This window comes from Saccopteryx leptura, chromosome 2 (genome assembly GCF_036850995.1).
Source record: "Saccopteryx leptura isolate mSacLep1 chromosome 2, mSacLep1_pri_phased_curated, whole genome shotgun sequence".
Lineage (NCBI taxonomy): Eukaryota > Metazoa > Chordata > Mammalia > Chiroptera > Emballonuridae > Saccopteryx > Saccopteryx leptura.
This window is the reverse complement of record NC_089504.1, coordinates 383834036-383846577: the sequence shown is the minus strand read 5'-3', so window position 1 is coordinate 383846577 and position 12542 is coordinate 383834036. Positions and strand designations below refer to the sequence as shown.

Sequence of the window (12542 nt, the reverse complement as noted above, 5' to 3'; positions counted from 1 at the left end):
GGATCCCAGTCAGGTGCATGCAGGAGTCTGTCTGTCTGCCACCCCCAAGCTTCTCACTTTAGAAAAATACAAAAAAAAATGATTGTGGAACCTGGCTGGTGGTGGTATAGTGGATAAAGCATCAACCCAGAACACTGAGGTCCCAGGTTCAAAACCCTGAGATCACTGGCTTGAGTGCAGGCTCATCTGGCTTAAGCATGGAATTGTCTATCAGAGGTCCCCAAACTTTTTACACAGGGGGCCAGTTCACTGTCCCTCAGACCGTTGGAGGGCCACCACATACAGTGCTCCTCTCACTGACCACCAATGAAAGAGGTGCCCTTCCGGGAGTGTGGCGGGGGGGCCGGATAAATGGCCTCAGGGGGCCACATGCGGCCCGCGGGCCGTAGTTTGGGGATGCCTGGATATGACCCCATGATTGCTGGCTTGAAGCCCAGGCTGGCCTGAACAAGGTGTCACTGGCTTAGCTTGAGCCCCTGGTCAAGGCACATATGAGAAGCTATCAATGAACAACTGAAATGACACAACTACAAGTTGATGCTTCTCATCTTCCCCCACCAAAGAAAGATGATCGTGGAGTGTGGAAGGGCAGGCACTCGTGGAGGAGAGCTGCATTTGAAGACATCAGTGAAGATGGTGGCAGATTTCTTCTAAGAAAATGACCTTGAATTTGAACTCTGAAGGATGAGCTAGAAACAATATCTAGGGAGAGACTCAAGCAGAGAAGAGCAAGTGCAAAGACCTGAGCCAAGAGCAAAGTGGGCAGCTTTGACATGGAGGAAGGAGATGGTCACAAACAGTGGCCAAAGTGGAATGACCATGGGAAGAAGAGCAGAGCCAGGCAGGGTCACCCAAAGAACAGAATTATAATTTGATTGTGATGATGAACTGTGAGAAGCTATTGGAGATTTTAAGCAGAAGCATGGCCTTCTCCAATATATGCTTTCACGAGATCACTCTGGCTTCTGTGGGGACAGTGGGTAAGCAGGAGACCAAGGAGGGAAGCAACTTGTATGAGAAAAGATGGCAGTTTGGGAAGTAGGTGCTGGCCATGGAGGAGATAGGAAGTGGCTGGATCCAGATACATTTTAAAGGGAGAGCCAGCAGGATTTGTGAGGTGTTGACGGTAGGGCCAGATAGAATGAAAAGAAACAGGGATGGTGCCTGGGGTTTCGACCTGAACAACCAAGAAGATGGAGGTGTCTCTTACAGCGATGGGGAGGACTAGGGTCTCTTTGGAACACATTACATTTGAGATATTTATGATCTAACTTAAAAGTTTCCAGTGTTTCTGAAGTTCTCTAATGTAAGTGAACATGCAAGTGTCTCAGGTCTTTGTTCAGCCCAAGGTTTCTTTACACTGTTGCTCACACAGTGCTCTGCAAGGTATTTGAAGCCTTTATTAAGGCAAGGTTAATTTTAGAACTCAACTAGTCAGGGAGGTGAAGCTGAAGGTGGTTAGATTCATTGCCCACCTCCCTCTCAGGTGATTGTTTTGGGGATCCTCTTTCAACAGGGTGCCTTCTGGGGGCTGATTGTCGGAATCGTGATTGGCTTCATTCGAATGGTGTCTGAGTTTGCCTATGGACCCGACTCCTGCTCAGAGAGGAACAAGTGTCCTCTGATCATCTGTGGTGTTCACTACCTCTACTTTGCCACACTCCTCTTTGTAATCAGTTTCTTCAGCATCCTGGGGATCTCCTTACTCACAGAGCCGATTCCGGATAAACACGTAAGTGCTGCCATTAGGATGTTCGGGGGTCAACCAGCAGTCCCAGTGTCCAGTGAGCGGTAACTTGGCTCTGCTAACTTTGGACAAAAATGACTAAATTCTTGCATTCGTTTTGAAAGTGGGAAGACTGGGGCCAGGCATAAGGAAGAGATGGATCATATATGGGCAAGTAACACATCTAAACTAAAAACAGATCTAAACTAAAAACCTTATCAACAATCCTTTGCCAATTAGGTAGTTACTTAGAATGAGAAGTCTGGCCTTTAAAGTAAAATTTTCCTGGGAAGTGTCAACTTCCCTAACCTCAGTATGAATTAATGTAATCAGGCCAGTCCCAGCTGCCATCGCCCAGAGGGAATTAAGCCAGCAGGAAGTGGGCGGGGACAGTAAGTCAGGTAGCTGCCTTGGCCAGCTCAGGAGGGGTCGGTGGCCTCTCAGCCTCTCCTGGCAAGGCTATTTCCCACTTCCCAGAGGCAGGTATGTCAGTCAGCCCAGTTGGAAATTAGAAAGCCTACACTCAGAGCCTTGTCCAAGGTACCAAAACTAGTAAATAGCACAGCTGTGTTCCAACCTGGCTCCTCTACATCACCTGTGCCACAGCCAATAGGCTCCATGGGACGGGGACCTGGCTGAGCCAAAAAGCAGCAGGAAGGCCCTGGATGTCCAGAGTCTTCAGAGGAGCTCAGAAGGGAGAAGCATCTGGAATATTTACATGCCTCTCTTGCACCTTTGCCTAGGGTATAGGTAAAAGTCATGAACTTGGAAGCCTGCTTCAGGGTCCCCAGCTTACCCTTGGATTTTCCCTCTGGCTACAATTGCTAAGTCATTCCCACTTGATCCCTTACCTGCTTGAACACAGAGCCCAGAGGGAAGAGGGGTGGAGTCAGTGGGGAGGACAGCCAGGATTGCCAGGCGTGCGGGTCCGCCACACATCCCTGCACCGGTGCCAGTGGAAGACTTCCCTGCGCTGGCCCCTGAGAATCTGGGGGTGATGGATTTATTGTATTTTTCACTCCATAAGATGCACTTTTTTTCCCAAAAAAAAGTGGAGGGGAAAATACCCATGTGTCTTATGGAGTAAAAAATACAGTGTTTTATTAAATATTTTAACACACCATTTGGTTCAGAATATTTTTTTCTTATTTTCCTCCTTAAAGCCCTAAATGTGTCTTATGGTCAGGTGTGTCTTCTGAAGTAAAAAATATGGTAATTTCCTGTTGCTCAGGGTCTTGGTCATTTCGATTGTGTTCTTTTCCACCCTTCTCTTACTCTCAACTTTTTTTGCCTGCTTCTCAGGCAACCACGTACCTGTGGAGTGTTTCCCAGCTGCCTAGCAGCAGATCAGACAACTGTAGAACACAGAGTCGCTGCTGGCAGAGCAGGGAGGTAGAAAAGAAAATTAGTGTTTACAGATCAGCGTCAGTGTCCAGGCACCGGGCCAGGCCCTCGGTTCACCACTACCGGGAGGCAGGACAGCAGGTGAACCCAGACTCTGCCGTGCACCCAGGACCTCATCCACAGGGGCTGATAGTGTAGCTGGGAAGGCAAATATGTACATATGGCACCATCAGGAAGGAATTAAAGGCTAAAGCCAGTCTCTGTCATTAACACAACAGAAGTTTAGTTCTAGTACGTTAATCTTAGAGGTGGGGCTCAGACAGGTCTTGGAGTGGGGTGGCTGAGGAGGGGCCCCAGCCCAGCTCATTGATATCCCTGCCATGGGGGGGACTACAGAGTCATATATACCAGGTTGGTAGAATAATGTGTAGATTAACATCTATTCCAGGAAAAGTGTGGTAGAAAGGTTCACTTAGATGTGCCTCTGCGGACCCCAACCTTTGGCGGGGAAAGAACAAAAGCAACAACTGGCTAGATTTTGTTACTTCCCTAAGTTTCCACATATGGATCCCATAAAAGGACAAAATCCGAGTCCTGAAGGGAATCTGCTTCCCTTATTCATCTACAATGCCCTGTTGAGCTTGAGCAGCTGAGCTTGGCCAGGGACCAGGTTAGCCAGGTAAACCAGGTAAGGCCTCTTCAGGGATGAGTCCTTGTTCATCCTTGACAGTCAGGAAGGACTCAGAGAAAGCAGCTCCCAGATCTGTCCCCTTCATCCAAGGAGAGGGCCTCCTCCACCAGAAGGAGTAGATCAGGGGTGATGAGTGGCTGTTCTCACACTGAATGGCTGAGACCCTCAGAGGTTCCTGGGCCCTCAGAACCAGAAGGAACCCTGAGTGAGTTGCCTCCCACCCATTACCATACAGCTGAAGGACACTGAGGCCCAGGCAGGTTGTGTCACCCTTTGCCAAGGCCACACAACCCAACCCCACAGTAGCAGAACCCAGACTGAAATCCAGGCTTCCCAAGCACCACGCTTTCCCCACCCCACATTCCTTCTGTCTCTTGTTGGAGCCTAAGAACTAGATTCCATCAAGACCCCAGGGCCCACCCACCAGCCATGGCAGCATAGGCCTATGTGACAGGGCCTTGAGTGGTGACATGCCTGTCTTCTCCCTCCAGCTCCACAGACTCTGCTGGAGTTTACGAAACAGCCAAGAGGAAAGGATAGATCTGGATGCAGAAATCCAATGGAGGAGACACTATCGCTGCAAGGTACAACCAGGTGAGGAGGAGACAAAGCCCTAGGAGGGGTTCTGTGTAGAGTTCTGTGGGGTGGGTGTGGCCTGTGCTACTGCCCCAGTGTCCCCTGCCCACCATATCCATTTCCTGAAATGCTATTGCAGGCAAAGGCCCTGGCTTTTGTTTTTCTTAAGATGCCCTCAGGGGTATGTGAGGCTGCTGAGGCTGAGATGCCTCTCAGACATTCATGGGGTGCAGTCTGGGCTGAAGAGACCCATGTGGATGGCCTCAGCAGGAGCACTGGGCCACCCCTGGAGGGCGGGTACAGGGAGGGGGAGGAAAGAAGAGGCCAGCATGAAGCGCAGGAGCACTCCAGGCCATAGAGGAGCCAGTCAAGGGACAGAAGGACAGAGTGTATGGTAACCTGGAAGCATTTCAGGGTGGCGGGTGATCCGTCACAGAGGCAAATGCTGATGGGTGAGGAAAGATGCCTGAGAACTAGCTGCTGGGTTCAGCCGCACAGAGATCGTGGGCCTTGCCAAGCGCAGTGCGGGGGGGGGGGGGGGGGGCAGAGGGAAGCTTACACAGGGATTCCACATGAGAGGGTTTCTCGGAAGGGGGGCAGGAGATGGTCTGTGGTCTGTGGTGGGGGGAGCAACCCCACCTAAGAGGGTCTGGGGGAAACAGGGCCGAGGACAGCTAGATTTCACGCCAAGCAAGGGAGAGAATATTCCAAGGAGAGGCTTGGCCTGCGGGCCTGAGGGCCCAGAGGACGGATGTCAGCAGATGGGGTAGTCTTCGGGGCCATGGGGGAGGATGACCTGAGCTTCTCGAGGCCCTGACGCAAACAGGGATAACAGCCTAATGAGATTAGTCCTGAGTCTGGGGCAGAAGGTTCCAGGGAGGCTGTGAGTTTGGGGGAGGAAGAAAGGGCGAAGGGAGGGAATAGTCTGCCTGAGAAGACAGTGTTTTAGGGCCCTCTGCACTCCTGCCAGGGGAGATCAGAGCCCAAAGAGACCCGGGCTCCCTCCTGACACTTGCAGAGGAGACTGGGTTGGGTGGGCTCCTTGGACTTCTGCCCAGCCAGTGTGGGCCGGGGGTGTGGCCTCTCTGAGCAAGGCCGCTGGCACATCTGGAGGATGCAGGGCTCCCTGGGAACTTCTCTCTAATGGGGGGAAGCTGGCTGTTGGTGCCCACAGTGTGCCAGTGCTTGTTCTTGTACACCTCTCAGTTCCTTTTCTCCCCCATTCCACTGGCATGGGTGAGTGATGATGGTGACAGTGACTCACATTTATCACCCATTTGGGGTGTTCCAGGCACTATCAAAATTATCCTCACGCATGAGAGGTATAATTGTTGTCCCCACTCTAGAGATGGTGAAACTGAGACAACTTGCCCTAGGGTCCATAGATAACTAGGCAGGGGGGGAGCTGGGATTTGAACATGGGCAGTCTGACTCTAAAGTGTGTGTGTGCTTAGCCACTGGCTGATCCCTACTCCCATCACACTGTTGTTGTAAAATGATCGGTTGCCTTTCACATAAGCTGCCTCGCTGGACCTGGCAGCTGCGTGGTGCTGTTATACCATGGGCATCTGAGAGAACATGGCCAGAGCGTGCCACTCAGGACTTCTCAGCACCAATAGTAGATATCAGTGTCCCTGGTCTCGGGGTACTCTGGCTGCAGCCACCCTCCCTTTGTAACAGAGGCTCCTTGTCCCTCGCTGATAGGTCTATCATTCCTGGTGTCACCTCAGCCTCGGACACAGCTGGCTTAGATGCTGCCCAACGGGACAAGACACAGAGCACATTATAGCACACACTGCTGGGCATCTGTTGACTGAAATGCACTGGTCTTGTCATCAAGGAGGAAACCGTCCCCAGGCGGCAGCTGGGTCCACAGGGATGTGCCGGCGCTGGCCATGGTGCTGACCGCGCCTGAGCAAGCCCTGAGGATGGCCAGCATGAGCTATACTGACAGGAGTGAAGCTTAATTAAGCCCCAGAGTGAGGCCCCAGGTGACGGCTCTTCCAATAGAAGGAAAGCAGGGCCCCATGCTGTCCCACGCTGCCCCCACATGCTCCCTCATCCCTCATTGTACATCCCACATCCCACTTTCCCAGCTCTCTGAGGGTGGTGGTAGGTGTTCCATTGCAGGGGCTGAGGACTGTTCTTCATATTAGAGCAAGGCTGTTGGTCTTCCTGCTAGGCTCACTGCTGAGGTGTGACCTCCTAGGAAGTCTCTCCTGTGTCCTGGCCTGTGCCTCCTGAGCGTTGCCTTTTCCCTCTGCTCCAGGTGTATTCCTGGGTACCCAGAACTGCCTCCAGAAGGCCTTGGGTGTGATCTGTGGCCTGGATCCAAAGCCAAACTCCAAACTGGCCCCAGAACAGACAGCTGTGGAGATAAAGAAGCATGATGCCACGTCTGAAAAGACAGAGAGCAGTGACACATCCTATGGGACAAAGGATGATGCCATGTTGGAGTCACCATTCTGGAGAAACGTTCTCAATACCAGCGGGCTCCTCTTGATACTGATCACAGCCCTGTGCTTCATCATCTACCACTAAAGCAGCTGGGGCGCAGGGGCTTCTGGGAAGAGCAGGCAAACTGCTGCCTCTTCCAGACTTCCTCGTCATTGAAGGAAGGAAGTGTTTCCTGTTGGGATACCCACAGATATGGGGCCAAGGATTACACTAATGAAAACGCTCCCTTGGTATCACTCATCCAGTGCCACCAGCTGCAGGGCAGTGTGCAGGGGGACAGAGTGAAGTCCATTCGCGATTGCAGAGACTATGCAAATGAGAACATCTGTTCCTTTACGAAATGAGTCATTTTCTCCAAATGGCTCTACTGCATAAACACTGACTTTCACTTTAAATTTAATTTTGGCTTTTTATCTCTAGATGTATTGGGATTTTCACTTGTGTTTACTTCACTGTCACTATTTCCTTCCTATACCCAACCTCCATTTGCCTTGTTCTTTTCTCCTTTTTAAATGTGCGCCCCCACTGGCAAAGATGCCATATAATGTAAGCACCCCCTTTGCTGGGGTTCTTACCTACAGCTGGTGTGACCACTGGTGACTGCACAGGCCAGCTGGAGCCAACTCTGCTTGTGGATGGAAACGGGCTCCCGTGGAACCAGTGCAGGGGCTAAGGCGGTCTGCGCTGGCATGCAGGCCGGCCTGCCGGTCAGCACTGTCTAGCCGCTGCCGTGCCACCCTTACCGAGCCCATCCCCGTCCCTCCCAGTCTGCAAGTGATTGGGATGTTATGGAGAGTTGGGTCCAAGCTGCCAAATACCAGCTACTCCTGGGCTTTGTTCCTGCAGGGGCTCCCTCCTAATTCTTCTCAGACCAAATTAAATGATTTGTATCCTTAGAAAAAGTTTCAAGTGACTTCAGAAGACCCACGTGCATCACAAAAATTACACTCTGAAGACGCACTGACGTGACCAGCTCCTTGTCCCTGCTTAATTCCTCAGCTGCCATTTTAAAGAACCTACCATGTGCCAGGAGCTGCAGGAACAGAGCATGTGGCCTACGGGTTGTGGAGGGCACAATGACACACTAGTGGGACTTAGGATCCCACAGCATATAAGGCCTGCAGGTCAGGCCCCTGCCCGCCTTGCCTCTTATCTCCCACTGTTTTCTGTACAGGCCACATCTCAGCATCCTCATACATGCCTTGACTCTTGCCTAGTGTCTTCCCACAGGTTGTCCCTTCTGTCACCTTCTGTTATCCAGCTAACTGACGGCCTTTGGTCACAGGGCCTTTCATGACCCCCTGAGGCTACATGGGTCTCCCTGTTGGACACTCCTGAAGTGTACATAATGTATGGGTGGCCAGTGTCGAGCTGGCAGAGAGTTCTAGGGCCAGATTTGCTGGCTGTTACTGGAAAGATGGAAGGGAGGCCAGAGCACCCAGCAGGAGGCTGTTAAAGCAACCAAACAAGTTAGTGGCAGAGAACTAAAAAGAAGGGAATCGCATCAAGAGAAACCATCTATTAGAAGTAACAGGACTTTAGTGACTAGACTTCTAGAGGGAGGGGCCAGGGGTGACTCTGGCATAAGCACATGGGTAAGGGGTACACCAATTCCAAAAACAGGCCATATGGGGAAAGAGGTATGGGGAAGAGTTGAGCACTGTTTGGGACATGTTGAGTTTGAGTTGCATGAAGATATTAAATGCCATATGACCAATACTGTTTTCTAATCCATGAACATGATATGTCTTTCCATTTATTTAACTCCTCTTCAATTTCTTTCAACAAGATTTTGTTTTCATCACTCAAGTTTTGTGCATTTTTTGCTAAGTTTATTCCTAGGTGTTTTATTCTTTTGGGTGCTATTGTAAATAGAATAATTTTCTTCTTTTTTTTTTAATTTTTTTTTTTCTTTTTGTATTCTTCTGAAGCTGGAAACAGGGAGGCAGTCAGACAGACTCCCGCATGCGCCCAACTGGGATCCACCCGGCATCCCACCAGGGAGCGATGCTCTGCCCATCCGGGGCATCGCTCTGTCGCGACCAGAGCCAGTCTAGCGCCTGAGGCAGAGGCCATGGAGCCATCCCCAGCGCCCGGGCCATCTTTGCTCCAATGGAGCCTTGGCTGCGGGAGGGGAAGAGAGAGGCAGAGAGGAAGGAGAGGGGGAGGGGTGGAGAAGCAGATGGGCGCTTCTCCTGATGCCCTGGCCAGGAATCGAACCTGGGACTTCCACACGCCAGGCCGACGCTCTACCACTGAGCCAACCGGCCAGGGCCTAGAATCATTTTCTTAATTGCATTTTAGAATTTCTGTTGCTGGTGCATAAAAAAATATTTATAACTTTTTTTTTTTTTTTTTTTTGGTGAGAGTAGGAGAGATAGTGAGGCAGACTCCTGCATACATCCCAACCAGGATCCACCTGGCAACCCCCATCTTGAGCCAATGCTCAAGTACTGAGCTATTTTCAGTGCCTGAGGCTGATACGCTCCAATGGAGCTATCCTCAGCACTTGGGCCACGTTCTAACCAATCAAGCCACTGGCTGTGGGACGAGAAGAGGGAGAGAAGGGGGAGAGGGAGGAGAGGAGAAGCAGATGGTCGCCTCTCCTGTGTGCCCTGACCAGGAATTGAACCCAGGGTATCCATACACCAGGCCAATGCTCCATTCACAGCCACTGGCTTATATTGCTCTTGTATCCTTCAACTTTGCTGAACTCATTTATTCTAATAGTTTTTACGTGTATTCCATGGATTTTTATTTTATATACAAAATCATATAGTCTGCAAATATAGTTCTTTTTTTCAAATTTGGATGCCTTTTATTTCCTTTTCTTGCCTAACTGTCCTAGCCACAACCTGCAGTACAATGTTAAATGGAGGTAGTGAGAGCAGACATCCTTGTCGTGTTCCTGACCGTAGGGGGAAAGCATCCATTCTTTCACCATTGAGGGTGATGTTAGCTATGAGTTTTTACAGATATTATCATGTTGAGGAAGTTTTCCTCTATGCCTGCTTTTCTGAGAGGTTTGATATATATAAATGGATGTTGGATTTCAAATGCTTTTCTTGCATCTATTAAGATGATCGTGTGGTTTCTGTCCTTTATTCTATTTATATGTCACATTGATTCATTTCATATGTTAAACCACCTTGTATTCCTGGGATAAATCCCAGGTGGTCATGGTGTATAATGCTTTTTTTATTTGGCTAGATTTGGTTTGCTAATCTTTGGTTGAGTTTTTATGTCCCTATTATGTTTTTGTCTGATTTGGATATCAGAGTAATAAGGGTATAAGGGTAGACATTAAGTTGGATAGAAGGGTCCAGAACTCACAAGAGACACTGAGGCTGGAGACCCAGATCCAGAGGAAAGAAGGCAGCAGGCAGGCCTGGCTAAGAAGAGGACCTAGCAGAGAAGGCATGTGTCAGGCCTGTGAGGCTATGCGGAAGAGTGGAGGAGAGAGGCCCTGGCATGCAGCTGTGAGAAACACTAACAGCACTGATCGTGTAGAGAAGGAGGGTTCCAGAGGAAACCAAGAGGGCACAGCCAGCACCTGGGACGAGGCAAGTCCACAGGAAGGGAACGCCTATACCTGGGCCACTGCATGCATCAGTCACAAAGAGCATGGGGTCTTGGCAGCAAGGAGGCCAGAGCCCTCGGAGCCCTTTGGTGAGGTGACAGTGGTGGAGCCAGCCTGCTGTGAGTTGAGGTAGGGTGGGGATATGAGGAATTGGAGCCCCTGGAATACCTATTTCCCTAAAAGAGGAAAGGTTTCCCTTATGGGACCTTTTTTGAGAATGAGGTTTCACCTGACCCCAGTTGAGCCCAGAAGCCAGTCCCTTTCGGAACAAATACACCCTCTTGGACCTATTTAAGTTAATCCTCTAATTCCAAGGACACAGACTTCTCTGTGTTTCTTCTAAGAAAGCAAAGGCCCCAGTCACTGAAAGGACAGCCAGGGGGCGCTCACTTGGGAATTCTGGTTCTGCTGATGATGTTTACTCTGGGAGGAGTGGGCATGCCATAGCCAGGGAGGTTCTGTCCTGCAGGAAATGTGGCTGCTGGATGGTGATATGATGACGAAGACCTTGTTTGAGCCGGGAAGCCTCAAACAGCCCATGGGGAAAGATTAAGGCTCTAACTCAGCCCAGACAAGTGAGCTCAGCCCTTAAGCTAAGACTTCCTGCAGCTTCTCCAAGAGTGGTCAGAACAGGCTGGAGAACAGTCACCATGCCAGACCAGGCAGGGATGGTGGGGGAGATGAAGGCATCCCCATGCATGCCTGGCTTCTCTCCTATCCCCAGCTTTTCAGCCTCCTTAGACAACTTCTCTTTGGGGGAGAAGCAAGGCAGATGGAGGCGAACCAGACCCAGGCCAGGCTTACAGCCCGGGAGGGCTGGCGGGGAGCGTGGCCTCAGGTCTGCCTGGGGCTTACTCAGGTGACTTCTACCCTTTAGAGGAGAATGTGGCTGTTTGGGAGGAAGATCTTAAGGAGGATCCCTGTCCTGAGCTCTCATTCCTGAGAGGGCCTCTTACAACTCACCCACTCCCAGCAAGAGCACACACGAGGTAACACCTTTGACCTTCCTTCCTGCTACCCAGTGTGGGAAGGGAGCAGACATGGCTGAGCAGGGCTGTGCCCAGTCACACCCCAAAGGCCTGGCCACTCCAGTGTCCAAAGCTTGGGGGATGCCTGGTCCAGCTATGTTTCTTCTCCCAACCCAACCCCCTTACTCCCATCTCTTGTCCCTAGAAGGCTGAGCCCTGTCCCCTACCTTCTGAGGGGACTCGACCCCAGCAGAGAACAGAGTTGCCTCCCACCAGTCCGTGGGCCTTGAGTTCAGCCTGTGCTGCCTCACCTGACCATGAGTGACCTAGTCCTCCTGAGCTGGGCATTTCCCCTTCGGCAGAAAAGAGAGAGATGTGACCGTGATCCGTAGGCATCCAAGTGACATTTAGACCCAAGATAAAGAAATTCAGCCCATTTATTTAGACATGGAGCTTATCAGGTCTAGCCTCATAAAAGGCTCAAGGTTTCCACTCAATGACTTCAATCGCCACCTTAGCTGCCCGCTGCACTGCCTGGTCGGTATCCACCTGAAGGACACGGAAGGCAGCCACATGGACCTGCAGGAACTTGCGGCCCTCAGGGGCCTCAGCCAGCATAGTGAGGGCCTTGATAGCATTCAGGCGGGCCTTTCTCGAGGGCAAACCCAGCATTTTCAGGAGCGGATTGATGGCTTCCACATCCAGGGCTGCATACTTCCCTGTGAAAGTACATCTCAGATTCCACTATTAAGGTCAAGTGGAGAGTGGCTGGGGGGCCCCCATTCTGGGGTCTTTGCAGAATTCTGATTGAGAATCAGAGGCCCAGACGACCCTCCAAGGGACGCCAAGGAAGCCCAGGGCACGGGGCTGGTGCAGGCAATGGCAGGCCATGTGGAGGGTCAATAGCTTTCAGAGGTCACCACGGAGGGATGGCCTGCCCTGGCCTCCAGGAGGGAGAACCAACTCCGGTCCCTTCTGTTAGCCCAGGGTCTGATAACAGCGTATTGAAGCCTGAGTGGCTGGGAGTCTCAGGACTGGAGAGAGAATCTAATATTCTGAGCATCCTCTCCCCAAATTGAGAAAAGTAATTTAGTCACCACAGAAGCAAGGGCTCCAGTGTTTGCTTAGATCTCAGGATGACTGAACTACCAATGGCAAATTAATCAATCCCAGAACCATGGCCCCAAAGAAGCCTGGGAC

At 51.0% G+C, this 12542-nt stretch overlaps 2 protein-coding genes across 2 annotated transcripts in view; one reads left to right on the top strand and one right to left on the bottom strand.

Annotated features, from left to right (window-relative positions):
• LOC136392848 (sodium/glucose cotransporter 1-like) overlaps window positions 1-7655 on the top strand; it is a 70208-nt gene extending 62553 nt beyond the window's left edge. Inside the window, exons 14-16 of the mRNA XM_066365533.1 lie at window positions 1517-1732; window positions 4253-4355; window positions 6607-7655. Coding sequence (XP_066221630.1) covers window positions 1517-1732; window positions 4253-4355; window positions 6607-6878 — 591 coding nt within the window. The 3' untranslated portion in view covers window positions 6879-7655. The remainder of the gene's footprint in view (window positions 1-1516; window positions 1733-4252; window positions 4356-6606) is intronic.
• Window positions 7656-11797: 4142 nt separating this feature from the next.
• The window catches only part of RSPH14 (radial spoke head 14 homolog), a 77450-nt gene continuing 76705 nt past the window's right edge, over window positions 11798-12542 (bottom strand). The window contains exon 7 of the mRNA XM_066365534.1: window positions 11798-12061. Within this exon, the coding sequence (XP_066221631.1) occupies window positions 11823-12061 (239 nt within the window). The 3' untranslated portion in view covers window positions 11798-11822. The remainder of the gene's footprint in view (window positions 12062-12542) is intronic.